The sequence below is a fragment of the Anolis carolinensis genome, chromosome 6 (assembly GCF_035594765.1).
Source record: "Anolis carolinensis isolate JA03-04 chromosome 6, rAnoCar3.1.pri, whole genome shotgun sequence".
Classification (NCBI taxonomy): domain Eukaryota; kingdom Metazoa; phylum Chordata; class Lepidosauria; order Squamata; family Dactyloidae; genus Anolis; species Anolis carolinensis.
In genome coordinates this window covers 86,239,585-86,259,418 of record NC_085846.1, presented here as the reverse complement: position 1 = coordinate 86,259,418, position 19,834 = coordinate 86,239,585, and the positions used below count along the sequence as shown (strand labels likewise).

At 36.3% G+C, this 19,834-nt stretch overlaps 1 protein-coding gene across 5 annotated transcripts in view; it reads left to right on the top strand.

Moving 5' to 3' along the window:
- Nucleotides 1-19,834, top strand: part of hdac9 (histone deacetylase 9) — a 511,618-nt gene that overhangs the window by 247,427 nt on the left and 244,357 nt on the right. For 4 of the 5 annotated variants that reach the window (XM_062957771.1, XM_062957774.1, XM_062957773.1 and 1 more), the window contains 5 exons: nucleotides 6,323-6,564; nucleotides 7,913-8,060; nucleotides 9,750-9,876; nucleotides 12,701-12,822; nucleotides 19,525-19,656. In XM_062957771.1, the coding sequence (XP_062813841.1) occupies nucleotides 6,323-6,564; nucleotides 7,913-8,060; nucleotides 9,750-9,876; nucleotides 12,701-12,822; nucleotides 19,525-19,656 (771 nt within the window). The remainder of the gene's footprint in view (nucleotides 1-6,322; nucleotides 6,565-7,912; nucleotides 8,061-9,749; nucleotides 9,877-12,700; nucleotides 12,823-19,524; nucleotides 19,657-19,834) is intronic. The other variant, XM_062957772.1, reaches the window with a different exon arrangement.

The window sequence follows — 19,834 nt, the reverse complement described above, 5'->3', positions numbered from 1 at the left end:
CCCATGTGGTCTCTTCCAACTCTATGTTCATCAGAATTTAGGGTCTCCCATTGGTTAATAGCAAGAATGTAGCTTGAAAACATGTATGCCAGATAGCAGGCTGATAAAACTGCACTCCCAAACTGCTTGCTAAGTGCTAGGATAGTGAACATTTACAATTAAGAACTTCTTGAATGTTTGAAATTAGAAGTTATTCATGGTCATACTTGAATATGTTTGCATACTTCCAAAAAGCATTGTGGATTTTAGAGAATTGGTCCAATAAAGCCATTCATTTTCATACAATTTGCCAGAAACTTGCTCTCTTTCACTGAATAGTTAGTATTTCACTGCCTCTAAATGATGTTTTATCTGTGGTTATCTGTGTTTTCCATTCAGGCTCTTGGGAAATGAAAATGTTGTATATCAAAGCATATCCCTGTTTCCATTTCTTTGAACTTCTCATTTTTGACATGTATGCAGACATTTAAAGGAAAGTATAATAATAAAAATGGCCGACTTCCAGGCCACTGCATGTTTGGGATGGGGTTTTACTTTGTGCTGCCAAAAAAGGATCCTCATAGCTCCCCACCCAGTCTTTCTCCAAGGAACATGAAGAGCTGTTCTCCCCTCCCCTGTTGTATCTTCCTATCAACTTTGGAAAGTTTGCAGGCAGAGCCAGGGTTACTTGAAGAGTTCATTGCTGAGTATGGACTGAATGTGTTTTTTTCCAACTTTAGTCCGACACTCTAATCCAACCCTCTGTAATCTGGTGCTCTCCAGTTATGCTGGGCTGCAAATCCTGTCATTCTCAGCCAACACCTCTAAAGCTACTCTAATTCCCACACTGCATTGACTGAAAGACATGGCAATAAAATTATTCATTTTCCCCGAAGGAAAAAAGGCAACTCCGTTATATGTAGCTCTTTATGTTGGGCTACAGCTTATGTAGCCTATTAAATATGTTAAGAATTGGGAATGTTTATTTTATTGTCAGATAATTATCAGAGCTATCGTAATAGCTCAAAGAAGGAATACTGTGGCAGAACTGCTGCCATTTCATAAGCCTGAGGTGAAGGTAGCATTTTATCCATTTTCAGTTATTCTTACCTTTCTACTCTCCCATTAGAGCAAGGGATATAGTAATTTGAATGCTAAACTATTTCTACATGGATTGCTTTGAGTTTTCTGGGCTGTATGGACATGTTCCAGAAGCATTCTCCCCTGATGTTTCACCCACATCTATGGCAGGCATCCTCAGAGGTGGTGAGATATAATCCAACCCTACATGATATCAGAGTTTGAATCCTTTCTCAGCCATGGAAAAAAACATATTGAGGGGACCTTAGGCAAGTAGCACTCACTCAGCCTTAGAGGAAGGCAATGGCAAGCATCATATACAGAAATCTTGCCAAGAAATATTATGATAGAGTTTCTATGAGTTAGAAATAACATCAAGGCACTTAGCAGCATTTCTCTCATCGTGGTCAGTGGGATTCACTCGATTGCATTACATTAATGAGAGCTTTAGGATCTAGTTGAATTACACCTAGTTGACTTTAAATTGGGAAACTAAATTGGGCAATTCTGCAAGTGATAGAAGGGATAGATTTGCCAAATTGTCAAACTGTAAAAAAAAATCAACAACAATAGCTATTGTTTAAAAGTTGTTTATCTTCTTGATTTTTTTGCTAATTTTTTCATATGCCAAAAAGATCTTTCAGAATAATCAAATTCTGTTTGACAGCTTAATGTTATGAAATTATATTTGTAGATGTAAAGCATCTTTGAAGATTCAAACTTGATGCCATAGCTTCTTGTTTTCTAGAAGTGATTAAAATGGAATCCCCCTTCACTAGTAATTAATTATTTGTGATGGATGTGTTGTTGAGAAGGTAGAGGGAATCTTTTGATAGATTGCTGGATCACTTTCAGTAGAGCCACAAGTGTTTTGACTCCAATTTTTTTAAAATAATAATGTGACATGTGTCTGTATTTTGCATAGTAATCATCCAAACCAGAACCTGGTAAGTAAAGGTAAAGGCTTTCCCATGACATTAAGTCTAGGCGTTTCCAATTCTGGGGGGTGGTGCTCATTTCAATTTTTAAGTCAAAGAGCCAGCAGTATCTGTAAATGCCTCCAAGGTCATAATTGCATGGAGCGCAGTTACCTTCCCGCCAAAGCAGTACCTATTGATCTACTCACATTTGCATGTTTTCGAACTGCTAGGTTTGCAGAAGCTGGTGCTAACAGCAGGAGCTTACCCCGCTCCCTGAATTCAAACCACTAACCTTTTGGTCAGCAAGTTCAGCAGCTCAGTGATTTAACCCGCTGTGCCACCAGAGGCTCTTGGTGTCTGGTAAGGTTGTACTATATTAGAAAATGTGAATGGACCCAATCCCCACCCCACTCTATGACTCTCAACAGAAGGAGTGATCAATTTCTGTTGTCAGTCATCTAGTTATCAAATCAGAAGCTGCTGAACAAAGAAGTCAGTTTTAGCAGAAGTTGTGGCTTTCATGAAAGTCATATTACCAAATACATGAGAATTGACTGAAGCTGATAGGAGCTGTAGTCCAAAACCACTTGAAGGCACCAGATCAGAGAAGGTTCCAATTGGCAGTTTTGGGAAGCTGTATTTTTGCTCAGCTCTAGTAAATTCTATTGTTCCTGGTGAGGCTTATTATGTGGCAGAGCGGATGTAAGAAAATCTATCGCTCCACTTTAAACATGATAAGCCTTTGTCACCTACAATGCAATTAATGCTAAAAATAGAAAAGAGCCTGTGATAAGACGGGGACTTGAAGGGGATGAGCCATCGTCCAAATAACAAAGACTTATCTGGAAGGCCGGAGGAGTCAGCCTCCACTGAGCTGTCAGTTTGCTGATTGCCATTTCTCTGTGAGTTTGATGAAATATTCATGTCTTTGCTCTGCTCTCTCCAAGCACTATTGATTTCTTGTATAAACGCTGCTATATTTAGTCTAGACAAATGGAATGTGGCTTGCTGCAGAATAAATTGGATGAAAGGAGTAGGCTCTTGCTGTCTATCCACTTTTCTTTTTGGTCTGAGACAATTATTTATAATCAAGGGTATTTTTTGTAACTTAAGGGTGATTTTTGCAATTTTGTGATTAGACTTCGAACAAAAGCCAGGACTTGGATAATGTAATTCTAGCAGGGTGGAAAGCAGGAAACGCAAATGATACCTTGAGATTCACCAGAGCTATTTGAGAAAGTAAATAGTACTATAAATGCTCCTGCCATTAGGAACAACAGCAACAATTGATATCTGTTTGGTGATAGGGAAAAAAAATTCAGCATTTTCCACAATCACTACCGGGGGGGGGGGGGGGAGAGAGAGAAGGGGGGCAGATTATTTTTGAAAGGATTTATCACAATCTTGAAATACATACGCATATATAACAAAAAACCTTACCTTTATACTGCACATTTCCATTTGGAAAAAACAATTTATGGAAAAATATATTTTCTATTTGGTATTCTTGAATAAAAAGAAGAGAGATACAGAAAGAAAACGCTATCTTTAAAGTAAAAATGGAATACTCTTCCTATTTCCATTTGTATGTACTGCTGATATATGTGTCCAGACATGAAGGCTAATCTATAGGTTTGCTTTTGAAAATAGCTATCGAATAGGCTTGTGTGTTACTGCCCTCTACCGGATGAAATGCACACCGATTTCTTTTGCACCATGGGTTTTTCTCTTCTTTCAGCTACAGAAGAGTTTTTGTTTTGTCCAGTTTAGCCTAAATATCCTAACGGCACTAAATCCTGTTTGATCACGGAAGCTAAGCAGGGTCAGTCCTGCTTAGATTGAAGACAATAAATATTCAGTGCTGTAGGCTATATTCCAGAGGAAGAAACTGGCAAAATACCTCTGAGTATTTCTTGTTTAAGAAAATCCTTTGAAATTCGCGGTTTTGCCATAACTTGACGAGTGATAACGTGCACACACAAACACATGTAAATGATGCTTGAAATTCTATTTGTGAAGGCAGATCAGTTATATGAATTTTTAAATTTTCCATTGGGCTATTTCTGAGGTCTGCTAGTTAAATGTTTCAAAAAGATGGAGCCCAAGGGGCCATTCTGTAGAGGGCAACATCCAAAATTTCCCACCTCAACTGAGAAGCCCTGGGAGGGGCTGTTGTTTCTGGTGAGGAGGGGAGAGTACATGAAATAAATTAAATCGTGTTGCTCCAAAGGAAAGGAATTGGAGGGTGTACTCCCTTTTCCTTCCAATTCAGAACTGAGATGATCTGGCTCATCAGTGTCTGAATTACTTTTCTGTTCTTCTCCCCACCCCCCAGAAGTTTTATAGATTTGTGGGGCAGGGCGGGGAGAGTTTGGGATGAGACACAAATGGTTAGAGTAGGAGTGGGCCATTGTAAAAGGCTATAAGGGGCTGCATTAAGCTTTGAAACCATGGCCTCAAATATTTATTTATTTTATTTATTTACAACATTTATACCCCACCCTTCTCACCCGAGGGGACTCAGGGCGGCTTACAAAAATTGGCAAAATTTAATGCCCAAATTGCAATCATAAAAACAAAACAATATAAACAGATCTGTTAATAACATGGTTAAAACGCATTATAAAAACCTTAAAAACGTATATATAATACAGCCATTGGCCAGTATGCCCACCCTTGTGCTAGAAAGTTCTTCCTGGTGCCCTGTCCATCAAAGGAATATACCGGCAGGGGGAGTCATAGAAATGTCAAGACAAAGTGTCATGCTTCAGTTCCTTGATGTAGGATGATCATCTTTGTCTCCTTCCAGTCTTTCCTTTGAACTCCTACATTTGTTCCCCTTAGAATAACTAATACAAAGAAAACCTACATTTCAGTGGTCGAGACTATGCGTTGCACACATAAAGATTCCTGTGTTCAATCTCTGGCATCAGGTAGGGATGAGGAAGAAAACTGCTGCCATTCAGGATAAACAATACTATGTCAAATAGACTGACAGTCTACCTTGACATAAGGCAGCTTTCTTGTGATCTAGGGACCTATGTTTAAATTAAAACTTGAGGGAATTTGCTCAGTATTCCTTGCAGGTGCCCGTATGACCTGCCGGTTTACACTGAGCCATGCACTTTTACAGTGGCGCAGTTAAAGCTGAACATTGACCAGAAGAGCATGCATGTATCTGGTTACAGATTTTGACTTTAACAACATACCATATTATCGTTTTCTACTAGAAAGCAGTTTCTTCCAAAGTAAATGCACTCATCAGGGCAACAGAAACAAAAATGTTATTCCTGCAATCATGGCAGTGCTATGATTTAAATGTATATAAAATGTGAACCGATATCTCTCAAAAAATAGCGCTTAAGGCAGTGTGGATTTATGCTCATTTGTTTCTATTCCTTCTCTAGTATTATAAAGGGGGAAAAGCCAATAGGAAGAGGGTAGAAAAATAAAACTCCTAACCCACTCCATTATTACTTAGATGCTCCACTGATCATTTGTAGGTATTCATAAAGTGTGAAAGTAATAGCTCATTCCTGCTTTTCGTTCCATTGGAACTAGTGTGCTTCCCTGTACTGAACATGGAGGTTCTAGTTGGCTAAATTATTCTTCAATACATCTATTCTCATCAACAAATCATTTAATTCTCTTTTAGAGTCACCTATACCTTTAGCCATTGGGACATTCTGTGACAGCAAATCTGACAAGGATGCATTATATGCAGACCTTCTGTGCTTTTGTTCTCTGTCTGTCTGTCTATTTACTACAGTTCTAACCTATCTTCAGTGCACATTCTCCAAAAAAGTTGTTGTTGTTGTTGTTGTTGTTGTTGTTGTTGTTGTTATATTTATTTATACCCCGCTTTATCTCTCCCAAAGAAGACTGAAAGTGGCGTTACATACAAGCATTAGCATATAATTTAAAATATACAAATACGCAAACATTAAAACAGAAATAAATATAAACAGTATTTTAAAAATTCACAGTTAAAATCCATTAAAAGTATAAACCAATGAGTGCAAGAGATTGAGACATTAAAAACCATACTTTCAAACTAATCAGCCATCAAAATATTTCTGATGCAGAGTACATTTGTTCAAAAAATATAGTTTGAGGAAGCAAATTCCAAAGATTGAGGGCAATCATGGAAAAGGACCTGTCCTTGATAATTACAAAAAATAATTGCTCTTTTCAATAGGTCAAAGAAGTAGCTTCCATTACTTGCTTCCCACGTGTTACAAAAGTAGAGGCAGATATTTGTCTTCCGACTTTTTCCACTCAATTCATAATCTTACAAAGCTGCAAATCTATTTTCCCTTTTTGTTTTTCTTCTGCTATTTTAGGGGATGTGAAATCAGAAGTTCCCGTGGGATTAGAACCTATCACACCATTAGATTTGCGAACTGATCTCAGGATGATGGTTCCTATGGTGGACCCACTATTACGTGAGAAGCAGCTACAGCAGGAGCTCCTCTTGATTCAGCAGCAGCAGCAAATTCAGAAGCAGCTCCTGATAGCAGAATTTCAGAAACAGCACGAGAACCTCACACGACAGCACCAAGCTCAAATCCAAGAGCACATAAAGGTAACAAAATGTCTCTTTTCTCCTCAAAGAACAGAATAGCAAGCTTAACATTGAAAGAACAGTCACATAGGAAAGGGGACATGTCTCTAAAAAAACCCCCCATAGAACAGTTGAATAATGAACTGTGGACTATTAGTTTTTTCATGAGCATTGTATGGGATGAAAGCTTACCTAAGTTTACTATCCTTTTGATTGTCCTGTATTAAAAATTTATTTTGCCATCATACATCATAGAAACGACTCCCTGAAATAATTAATTTTGTAAGTCTTTCAGAGTTGAGTCAGAATTGCACAGAAAGATAGATTTAATGCATGTGGTGATATTGTATACAGTAGAGTCTCACTTATCCAACACTCGCTTATCCAACGTTCTGTGTTATCCAACGCATTTTTGTAGTCAATGTTTTCAATATATTGTGATATTTTGGTGCTAAATTCATAAATACAGTAATTACTACATAGCATTACTGCGTATCGAACTACTTTTTCTGCCAAATTTGTTGTCTAACATGATGTTTTGGTGCTTCATTTGTAAAATCATAACCTAATTTGATGTTTAATAGGCTTTTCCTTAATGCCTCCTTATTATCCAACATATTCGCTTATCCAACATTCTGCCAGCCTGTTTATGTTGGATAAGTGAGACTCTACTGTATTGCTAGACCTGTGCCCAGAATTTCATTCATATTTATAAGTTGCTTAATTCCCCAAATAAAAGTGATATCTCTATAAGTTGTGAACACCTCTTATTTATATAGTAACTTGAAAGAATCAAGTGTACTTGTCTTGAAAATTGCCTTTTATTATTTCGTGGGTTAGTTTTGCAAATAGATTTACAAATGTTCTTTGCTTCTGGATTATATTTCCTTTAAAACATAAATAAACCAAATAGATTTGAAAAAAGGAATGATCGATCTATAAATATAAATGAAAATTAAGTATGGGCTTTCACTTGAGAATTGCAAGACAACTCAAAATGAGTGTTTTGTCTCTCATGTTCATGCCTTTTCATTGTTCTCAGTGCCTCAGAAAAATAGTTCAGTGTGAAAAAAGAACAAAGAATTAGAAAAGCAAACAATTCATTATTGACCATAATGATTCCATTCTATATTGACGTAATTTAGAGTAGTTCCATTTGACTCATTTAGACACTTCTGGGTAACCTAGACATGATCTCTGCTTAAAGCCAATTGAAATTAATAGAACAAGTCAGTTATAGCTAAATTAATTCTCATGGGCTTCAACTTCAGTTTGCAGTAGGACCACTGGTACAAATGGAGTGAAGACTTCTTGTGGCTACTGGTATCCTAAAACGTTCACTTTCTCATGATGCTGTGTTCTTTGCAAGTTACAACAGGAACTCTTAGCCATTAAGCAACAACAAGAACTCCTTGAGAAAGAGCAGAAACTAGAACAACAGCGGCAAGAACAGGAATTGGAGAGACATCGGCGGGAGCAGCTTCCTCCAATCAGGAGCAAAGAAAGGAGTCGAGAAAGTAAGATGTCCTCAGTCAAGGCACAAACTGAAAGACTAGACTCAATCTTAGATCTGTTGGCTTGCCAGCTGCTACCTCCTCCACCATCCCCTTCTATTCCTTTGTAAAAGCCTGTGTGTATTAAAGCATGGCTGGGCAATAAGGTACCATTCAGACTCAACATGTAGCTACTCTTTTAAGGTTTACCATCAGTCCTATTAATTGAATTGTAAATATTTCTGCACACTTGCATGTGTGCACACAACATTCAATCACAGTACAGTGCGTTTTAACTTACATAGCCTTCTGTATCTCAGGCTTTAAGGCAAATAAATCCAGAACAAAAGGACATTACAGGAATGTGATACTCACTAGGGGGAGGTAGATACATATAATTCCCCACACAAATGGAATGGGAGTGGGGGAAAAAAAACCCTGACAGTTTCTGTGCTTCAAAATGCTATTTACAGTAGGTAACAAAATGTAACCCTCAAATGCACTCATTATCCCCCTGGAATTTTTCCTTGATGTTAAAGCATGAGTTAATATTCAGCAAAACTGAGAACTTTATGGCATCCTTTAAAGATGGTTTTAGCATATAGAGGAAATTATATAAATTTAGCAGTAGCGGAGTTCTTGAAACAAGATTCTCTGGACCTGTGCTACCTCACTGATCACAATGACACATATGTTATGGGGTATGCCCCTCTCATTGTACTTTGTCTTTGAAAATATCCTATATATGTTCAGGCTCTCATTTTCCCCTAATGACTGCAATATTTGACATATGGCTCTAACTGTTCCTTCCCTTCAAATAAAACCTTGGATGTTTAATGCATTCATGTTGCTCATTAATATAAAGAACGATGACTTTACAGTAAAAGAAAAAGGGACAATACCAGAAGCAGGTCTTCTACTTTACTTTGTAAAAAAGTAAAATCCACAAATAAGTTATATAGTTTTCTCAGAAATAAACTGAAACTGGGAAGGAATGACTATACCATCATAGTACAGTGAAGCATATAGGATATCTCATGGATTGAACATAGAAAGCTTTCTGTAGTCAATCACCTTGATACTGAATGAAAAGAATTCATTCTATAGTTCAAAAGATCAGACATGTTTAGGATTAAGATTTAATGAAAAAGCCAAACTGAGCTTCTAATTTTCTGCAGGACTATTTAGATGTCGCTGTTAAGTACCTCTTTACATTCAATCAGCAAGTTTTAAAAAAATCATCGAGGCTGATCAGACCAGAGAAAGTCCACCCTGTTAAACATATTTGGATTTGAAGGAATTCCCACATTGGTTTTAAACCTATGAGGGAATTTACTTCAGGTAAATGATTGTGATGTTAGTCACCATCTTTTTCAGAAAGATGAAAGAGTATCACATATATTTTACTGTGCCTTAGTTTGAGGCAACCCACTTCAGGTTGGGACATTGCAGATATATGAAACTACAGTTGGAGAATTCTGGGAGTTCAAATGTCATATATCTGAGTTCACAGTTTTGTGACATGTTGTCCTAAAGACATAATACTAGTTCACATTTGTTTTTTCTATATGACCCAACACAAACTCAAAAGATGAAATTTCAGAGGCTGTCTGATTCTCATTTTTATTTTCACTCTTGCATGTGGTTGTCTTTATTAATGAATTCTCAGTACTCTGCCAGTTGAGATTAAGTAAAAACTCTTGTGTGTTTTAGGAGCAGTGGCCAGTACAGAAGTGAAGCAGAAACTTCAAGAGTTTCTACTGAGTAAATCAGCAACAAAAGATCCTACAACCAATGGGAAGAATCATTCCGTTAGTCGGCATCCCAAGCTTTGGTACACGTATGTTCAGCCGTCTGATAAATTACATCCCCACTCCCCCCTTGTGGTAGAAGGATCCTCCCTATCTGTGAGCCAGTGCTTAGAAAAAAATATTTTATAGTACGGTAACTCCCCAAATTCCCCTAGCCAGTAGAGGGGGGTATAGTCCAAAAGTAATGTTTCCAAGCTCTGCTATAAACCAGGCATCAGAGACCGATTGCTTTCAACCAAGATATACATCTCAAAACATGAGTTGCAAACAGAAACAAATGCAGAGGAAATGTTGCCATATACTGACTGTAACAGAGCAATAACATGTAAAACATTAAAATATTGCACATAGAAAAATTATAAGAAATTGAGAAGAATATTATTCATCCTTATTTATTATTGTATTCTGCATATTGATAGTTGTATCTTTCCTAGGCATTACTTTTTGCCTTTATGCTTCTTTGGAAAATCACAATGTAGACTTGTTAGAAATTAATCTAACTGCACTTAGAATTAGCAGCAATAAGAAAAAAACATTTTCTGTTACCTTTCAAGCAGATTAATATTCTTGGTGTTTAACAAATTGGCATATTAGCATGAATTATTTTGTGACTTTAGAATCCAAGTTTAACCACAGTGTGAACAAGCAAAAAAACAAAAAAAGTGCCGGCTCATTTATTCTTTGTTCCTTTTTTTGCAAAGCTATGCATGAAGGCATTTAAAAATAATCCTCAAATATTTTAACAAATAATTTAATTACAAAACAATTCCAGGTTCAGATGTAAGACCATCACTATAGTCAAAGCAGTTCACAGAAGCATAAGAATTTACAGAGGGGAAATAGCATTTCAGAATAAACCACAAGCAGTTGCAAAATGAATTTAGATGAGTTTACATGTATTAATACATTGATATTATGTAAATTATGCATGAGGCCAGTTACATATAATGTAATATTTAATTTCATAAATAATAATTTAAAATCTATGAACTCAATAATCTTATGTTAACATTAAATTAAAAATTCCACATTAATAACTTAATATTAATGTAGTATACACTAACATTAAACAAAAATTAATAATACTGATAGGAATAAAACATGTAATCCAAGCACAAATAGTAAAATTTGTCCAAGCTAAATCAAAACTCCATAATTGACATCTTGGTTTGTTGAATCATTTTTGTAAATGGAAGAACAATATGTGAACAAATGGACTACACCTGTGCCCAATGCTCATTGACATTGTGGTCTAATTTTGCTCTAGGATTCCTGGTTTAAAGTGATAGGTGCTTATTCATATGCTTTCAAAATGTACTTATTTACACTATTTTTGTTCAGATATCTTTACAACAAGAAAAAACATTATTTTGCCTGAATATATATCTGTTTGAATAGCTGCAGTTTTCAGATCAAAATTCCAAAAGGCACATTCGGATTAGTGTTTGTGTGCTGCTGCATTCATTCAGTACTTTGCTCTCTTGTGTAAAGTTCTGCTTTGTTCTTCAATAACCTTTTATTGGACAATAGACTCATAATGCTTGCCATTTAAAGTATAACGTTTAGGGTGAGATTTTGAGGATTAGATTTAGTGAGGTTTCTCTTTGATCCTAAAAACAAACAAGGAAATATGTTTCACTACATTTTTTCATTTAGGGAAATGATTTATTTAAGTTGGTAGAATGATAAATTATTTAAGTTGGTAGAATGATAAATTATAGAACAGACCAACACATTACGCCCAAAAAGTGATATGCTTTCTCCTGTGGCAGAAAACTAAATGGAATTATACTGAGCCATGTGGCTACACTATAGTTATATCAGACTGATAGGCCAGGGCTACTCTGTGATTTTTAGCTTTGAATATGTTTTAATATATTTTAACTGTGAATTTTAATACTGTTATGTTTAATTCTGTTTTAATGTTTGCATTTCTTTATATTTTAAATTGTGTGGTCATATTTTCAATTGTAAGCTGCTTTGAGTCTCCTTCAGGAGTGATAAAGTGGGGTATAAATAAACATAATAGATTTGTTTATTATTAGTCCCCTGATCATGCCAACAGTAAATAATAACAATAACAGCAACAACAAAAACAATAATAGGGAAAGACAAGATGGTGTCGTTCAGGGTAATGTATTAGAACTCTTTAATTACCAATCACCTCCGGTGGCCTAGGGGATAAAAGCCTTGTGACTTGAAGGTTGGGTTGCTGACCTGAAGGCTGCCAGGTTCGAATCCCACCCGGGGAGAGCGTGAATGAGCTCCCTCTGACAGCTCCAGCTCCATGCGGGGATATGAGAGAAACCTCCCACAAGGATGGTAAAAACATCAAAACATCCAGGCATTCCCTGGGCAACGTCCTTGCAGACGGCCAATTCTTTCACTCCAGAAGCAACTCCGGTTGCTCCTGACACGAAAAAAACAAAACAAAAAACTACCAATCGGAGGATTACATAAAATGAAGACATGGCAGTTAAAAAGTATCAGTGTTGTGTAGTGCAAATACACTCCTGCACCATTTTAAAAATTTCCTGATAATACTGATTGCCCCTTTAGAAGAAAACAGTACTTTATATAAAAATTAGTGAAAGTAAAATGAAGTTATACTATATTTAAATTTCTTCCAATGTATGTAATTGAATATTGGTGTATTTACCTGGCCAATAGGGATCAGTTTTCATTCAAATGCAGCAGTTGTTAACAAAATAGCAAATATCTGTATACTCCTATAAGCGAGCACTTACCATATATGTTAAAAACTTGTACACAGTTAATAATATCTGAATAACATGGATGAACAATTACTGTTAAATCACGAAGTGTGACCCTTTGTTCCTTTCCTTTTTCCAGGGCTGCTCACCATACTTCACTGGATCAAAGTTCTCCACCCCTAAGTGGAACTTCTCCTTCTTACAAATATCCATTACCAGGAGCGCAAGATGCCAAGGATGATTTCCCTCTCCGCAAAACTGGTGACTATGAAAAAATATTTTAAATTTCAACTCAGTTCTCCTTTGTTTTGTTTTTATATATTATTCTATGGTGGTCTCATTCAGACAAGAATGATCCTAGCCTAGCCTCCACTTTTCATTCTCACCTTCTCTAACGTATAAAACTTTTCACAGCCCACTATATTCTACAGACTTGGAGAAGCTGTCATTAATTTTGATAACAATTGAAAACAGGCCAATTTCAAATTACAATTTATACAACTAATGGAGTGTGGGGTGTTGTGTGATGAGCATTCTGGTAACATACTGATCTGTGATTACTGTAAAATAGCAATGGAAGCACCCAGTCTCTTTCACACAATCACACTGGAGGAGGAGAAAGAATGGGAAGAATTCCTGAAGAAGTTAAACCTATTCTTAGAATGTTAAAACATGGTTTATATCTCAATCCAGATTGATAATATATGTGTGTGGACACATTAGTTGGTTTCAGATATACCACTAAATCATTCTTATTATGTTATGTATAAGCATATAGACACAATGCTCACAGACTTTGAATATGACTTGGGATATTTTCAGATATCAGACTTTAAAAAATTTGGTTTTAAACCAACATGTACTATAAATCTAAAAAAATGTTTAACTTCACTTTTGTGGTCTGTTGTATAGTAACAACTAGAGATGCTACTCATATTTGGATTTGGTAAACATAGAAGTGAACATGTCTCATTTATAATGCCAAAATGTAATCCCAAGGTGTAATATTCATTGTTTCACAAGTGTTTAGCTCATACTTTAGGTAATGGATATTATTAACAGGTGCTCCAATTCTGTGCATATATATGCTCAGTTACTTTTAACTGTGTGCAATAAGTTCAAGTGAGATAGGCTTTAAAATTTTCTTTTGTCTATCATAGAGCAAAAATAATAATCTCTTCATCCTCAACAGGAGACACATTCTGTTTTTGTGCAGCTGTGTCATTTATCAAGAGTTTTCCTATGCAAATACTTGCAGATTCTAAGACAGGAATTTATGCTTTCTTTGCCTTATCAGCCACAACCACTCTCAAGAAGCAGTTATGAAAACACACTATCATACCAGTGACAAATATAGAAAACTGTTGTAAAATACTTTTTTCTGTTCTGCCTTTTATAAGTGTAATTTCAAACAGTTTTCATTTTCAAATCCAGATTATAACTCATTGTAGAAATTTAGGGTTTCTCCTCCTATTTTTTTTAAACGTATAATATTACAATAAATCAATACTTTAGGTGTAAAATTGTTGACTGATTAAGCCAAATATTTTCAGACATTTAGCAGTATTGTTCTGCTGCAGCCTTTGATACTTTTACATCTCCATAGGGGTTTCAAAATAGTACTTAATTCAATTCTCATTGTCTGTATAAAAGCACTGCAATATTATTGAAACCATATGTTTTCTATACATCATTTCAAATACCTAGGCGCTGAACACACCAGCAACAGAGTGAATGCAGACTATGAGATGTTTGTCAAAATACAATAAATAATACACAGAGATGAATAATGAACTGCTTTCATTTGGGCCACTTCTGTTCATTTGTTTATATGTCAAACTTTTACATTGAAAGTACGGATATAAAATTCATACAGAGGACTACATGTAGGAACAGAGCTCTGTAGAATTACAGCATTAAGAATTGTTGCATTTTGCATATATCCTGTTTAAACAACAGGCTTTGGGCACGTAATTGGGAGGTGACAGGAGACCTAATTTGGCAACATATTCACAAAGCTTCCAAAGACTGCTCAACAGTTTTAGAGGGAAAAGCAACAGGAACCAGGATGACACAAATGAAATGACCCTCAACTGATCAGGGTGGCCATGGGGCCATCCCTAAGGCAAAAGGGACACACTGGAGCCTACAACATCCTCATGGGACTGTCCCAAACAAAGCTGTCCCATGCAACATCCATGTGTATAGACAGGTTCCTTGCTGACAAATGTTTAACCTTTGTCACAAAAAAATGAACCCCCCTTTTTCATTTCCTTAGGCTATTAATGGAGAATGGTACTATTTCCTCATTCACAGCAGGTTTTGTAATTATGAAATGGCATACACAGAAGCCAAACATAAATTTAATAAATAAAAGCAATGAGAATCTAATCTCATTTTGAGGCTGCTTCTTCATAAGCAATTCTCTTTCCTACAAAAGATTTTTAGGACTCTGTGTAAACAGGAATCATTCTATCCCTTCCTTTCCATTATAAAGTTCTTCGGTAAATATTACAGTATTTATTATATTAATTGATGCTGACTTTTGCACCAGATTGGGAGTCACGTCTTGAAGAAGCACATTTACCCTTGAATATCTGCTCAGCCACAATTGTGATTAAAGGTTTTTGCTGCCAAGTAACATGTCTTGGCTAAAGCCAAGTAAGCATTATGGAGCTATTTGCGAATAAGAGCACTAGCTTTATAGCTCTGCCTTGATTTTCTCATGGGAAAGTAATATAAATGAGAGTGATTCCTCCCAGTTGGATTTCACTGTTAGCAATGCAAATCATGCTGAAATTGTACATAATTCTCTTCCAAAGGAAAGGAAATAGCATTCCAAAGGATTTTCCTCAGTGTCTCATTGACTTTTGGTGGTATACAATTAATTTTGTTAAATTACTCTGCCAGATGCAAGGTTACATTGTGGATGAAGCTAATTAGGTTGTATTGCTTTGATAATTCATAACATAAAAGGCAAAATCATAAAATAAACTTATTTTAATGGAATTTCTTAGACATAGCTTCTCCTGCTTATAAACGAATAGGATTTTCTTTATTTTAAAAGTCCTGTAATATTTATTACTTTTGTTTTACTTTCTTCCTAAGAGTTCAGGGCAACATACAAATTTTTCTCCTGCTTTATCCTCACAATTCATTTGTAAGGCAGAATAGGCTGTAAGATAATGATTGCCTAAGATCATTTATGGAACTTCATGAGGATTTGAGCTTAGGTCTCACATAAGTCATTATACAGATATCAGTCTTGGACTTTCCAAATAAACAAAAGCAACAGCCAACCATTCATTCATTCATTCATTCATTCGCACCAGTGTTTCTTGCTGCTTGCCCTGCAGGCATGATATCAGTTCTATATATATAAGTAGATATTGCAGCAGAAGAAATGTGATCACCTTTCTTAAATACATTGCAACAAGATATGATATCACAGAAAATGGCTGCATGTCATTTTCACCAAAGGTCACATTTCTTAACATGGACTTCTGTGATGCAATTTTGTATTCAAGTGCAGACTGCAGACTAAATGCAACAGCATACTTCAATTCTATTTATATATTAAGTAAAAATGTAAAGAATACTCAAAAAAATTCTCATTTTTATTTTAAAAAGTCAACTCGTGTATAATTCCTTGACTCTGAACAGGAGTCAAAACACCGTCACGTCTCCAATTCCTTGTATTCAACGTTTCAGTTGTTGGTTTTATACATTTGTTAGAGGAAACAATAGGGTACTTTAAATAAAACAGAATGGCAACATCTTTAGAAAGGAGTCCAGAAGCATGAAAATTACATTAAAACTTTCATCCTCCAGCCATCTGAGAGAAAATGTAAGGAGATTAAGTAGTTTTTTTCTTTATTTCTTTGCTTGTTTTTGAAGGCAACATCCTTTGCATGTGCAGTCTGCAAGATATGCTTGGGTCTGCATACAGAAATGTACATCATTTACATTGTTCTCACTCTCATAGTCCTCGATGACATTATTATATAGCTAAATTGTATTAGCTACATAAAATGGTAGTAGTCACCTCATTCAATCTGTATTGCTTCTTTGGGTAGAAACCACCCACCAAGTTGAAATCCAGACAATGAAAGATAATAAGATACTACTTTCCATTTACCTTAATGACACAGTAATACTTTGTATCAGAGTTTCAGCTTCAATCAAATCATTCAAATTAATCTGAGTTCCATTATTTTGGAAGAAATAAAATAATTCACCTGACCAAGTTATTTTATGTCCTCCTTAAGTATTTTTTTATAAATTAAAAAGCCTCAATCTTATGAGCATTTTCCTATGCTCCTGTATACTATTCATTTACATTGGTAATTCCCAACTTCTGGTCCTCCAGGTATTTTGGACTTCAGCTCCTACAATTCCTAATAGCTGTGGTAAGAAGGCTAGGATTTCTGAGAGCTGAAGTCTAAAACACCTGGAGGAACAAAGGCTTGAAACAAAGGGCAATCTTGGAACAAAGGGCAATCTTATAGAGTTAGACATGCTTAAGCCCTCTCTAGCTCTACAATGTCCATTTTTGACATGAATATCCCCAAACAATTCCTTATATTCACTATGTAGACTCCAAACAATCTAAGGAATAACTCTACAAAATACTCAAGCTGACATCATGCCAGATACACTATTTATTTGATCCTATAATTTAGCAAAAAATGAAAATAAATAAGAATTATTTCTTACACATATTTGGGAGCAAAATATTCAAAGTTCTTCAATGGATTCCCAAGAGCTACTTTTGCCACAGGAAGAGGATAGTGTTTTATGTTTCATTCTATTACATCTACCATTTTCATAAAATCAAAGAGTTAGTCTTTAGGGGAAATGGTCCTACTAAATTAGTAAACCAGTTGTTTATTGCTTTTGTTATCTCTTGCAGGGCATTGTAGGTGTACTGTTTCCAAAACATACTCAGGAACACATTTGCTTTGCTTGCTTGCTTTCAGAATAGACAAAACATCTGATGTCTGCCTTCATTGTAAAATAGTTTTCATTTAAATAATTATGCTTCATCTTTTATGCAAGGGATTTGTCTTTTCCACTGTGGCATGAATTCAGACAGTCACATAAAAGCTGCCGTCTCTGTTTATGCGATTAATTGAAATGCAGAGTGTGATGGGAAGGAAGTTAAAAATAGCAAGGCAATCAGAGCAGCTGGGCATAAGAGCACATTGGGAGGCAAATGGAACCTCTACCTAGTCAGTGTTGAAGTACTTTTTCTTTGGGCCCTGAGGAGTGCATCACATTATGCAGGCACCAGCATGGAAATCTTCTACCGTTGGGAAACATGGAGAACTAGTAATAAAACATAACCCTAAATGACAATTTTGGAAATGGCATTGATGACTTTTTGCAATTATTGTCAGGTAGGATCACACATTTACAACACCTTAAGGCAGTAAAGGCAGGGTAGATGGATTTGCTGACATCCAGAGGAGACCAATGAGATTTTGACATGTGTCTAGGAAATGAAGGGGTGTGGCCTCAGTAGGTGATTTATGTCAGCCACGCACTCGCCATCTTCCCCTTTGAATTTCACTGGCCCATCCACCTGCCTCCTTCTGCAGTGTAGCATTATGTGGTCGCATTAGAGGCCGGGTAGGAATCCCCCCCCCCTCTTTTCAGAGTTTTTTTCACCTATCCTACACTGTCATGAAGAGTGGACAAATTGGCTTTGGTGGTGTCATTTAAATAGGTTTTCTTGGCAAGTATTGGGGGGAGCTATGATTTGGAATTCAGCTACTGGCATGATTTGGTGTTGGACGGGAATTTTGAACCCCCTCCCTTTGTGGGTCAAGTGATCTGGGGGTGGGAGATTAATATCCTGTCCTTGGGGCTGGTCTCTGGGGTCTTAGCTCTAGTTAGAAGTCAACGTGACTTTGGGGGCTTACACCCCTTGATTAGCCTTCCAAGATAAGAACTAGCCTTCAAGTAGCCATGTAAATTATGGATTGCTCTTAGGGGTTTTGGTGTAATGCCCAAGGGAGGTTGGGAGCTCAAGTCATGGATGAGAAACTGCCTCAACCACTCACGTATCAGATTGCTCCCCCAAATAGTTTGATTATCCTCAAGAAACAACATAAGTAGGTAACTATTCAATAACAGTTGCCCTTAGTTCAATCCATTACTTTGGTGTGGTCTCTTTATTTATCCGGTTTGTCAGCAATACAGGGAAACAATTTTGCCTTCAACATCGTAGCCCTGATTCAAATCCCCATCTTCCTGTTTTTCCCCCCAAAAGAGTGCATCATGTAGTTTCCTTCTTATCAGAACCAGGACACAGTGAGCATGACACCTGCATTGCAAATGAACATATGAGAATATCTGGTTGGCAGGTTGTTAGATAAATATGGAGGAATCTCTTGTGATATAAACTATAATATATTGCAAAGGCCAAAAATATGTTGGTTTACAAGGCAAATAATGAGGTGGCACCCTATCATTCCACATACAGAAGTGAACTGGAGTAGGAGCTGAATTTTAGTTTATCTGAGGAGCCTAAGGACAACAGGGATCTGTCTAGCTGAGGGAAATAGGCAGGAATTTCAAAAAGAATGATGTTGTCGAAAATACTATTTTCTGTGGCTCTTCCTACAGTATTTATCATCATTTGGGAACACTTTGGAATTCATCTCTTTCCTTTGGGGCTCAAATACAAACTTTATATGTGCCTCCTGAACCTGAAGACTCCAACCCATAAATAATGTTAACCCGTCTTGTGAGATGGCATGGAGAGATATATATCAAAAATGTAAAGCAGCTTTGCAAATTAAATCCTGTATGCAATCAAATAGTATTTATTTAAAAAATTACACTATGTAGCAAGTACTTTTGGTTTATGAAGGAAAATAGAAGTAAAATACATTGTTTAAAGCTGCTTCCTGTAGCATTTAGTTTTGTAATGTTACCATTTGTTTTCTCAATTCCCAGCCTCAGAGCCCAACTTGAAAGTTCGCTCCAGGTTAAAACAAAAGGTAACAGAAAGGAGAAGCAGTCCTTTACTCAGAAGGAAGGATGGGATGGTGGTCTGCTCTTTCAAGAAAAGATTATTTGAGGTGACAGGTAATAAAAGACTGGGCTGGATAGATACTGTACAAATCTGAGCAAATATGTTAGCATTGTAACATGGCTTTGCAGAAATTATTGGAGATTATGCAGATAATTTTGAGAAGTGAACATCAATTGTTCGCACAATTATTGGAGAAGCTATCATTTTTGGGATATGGGCTGGTTACCTTTC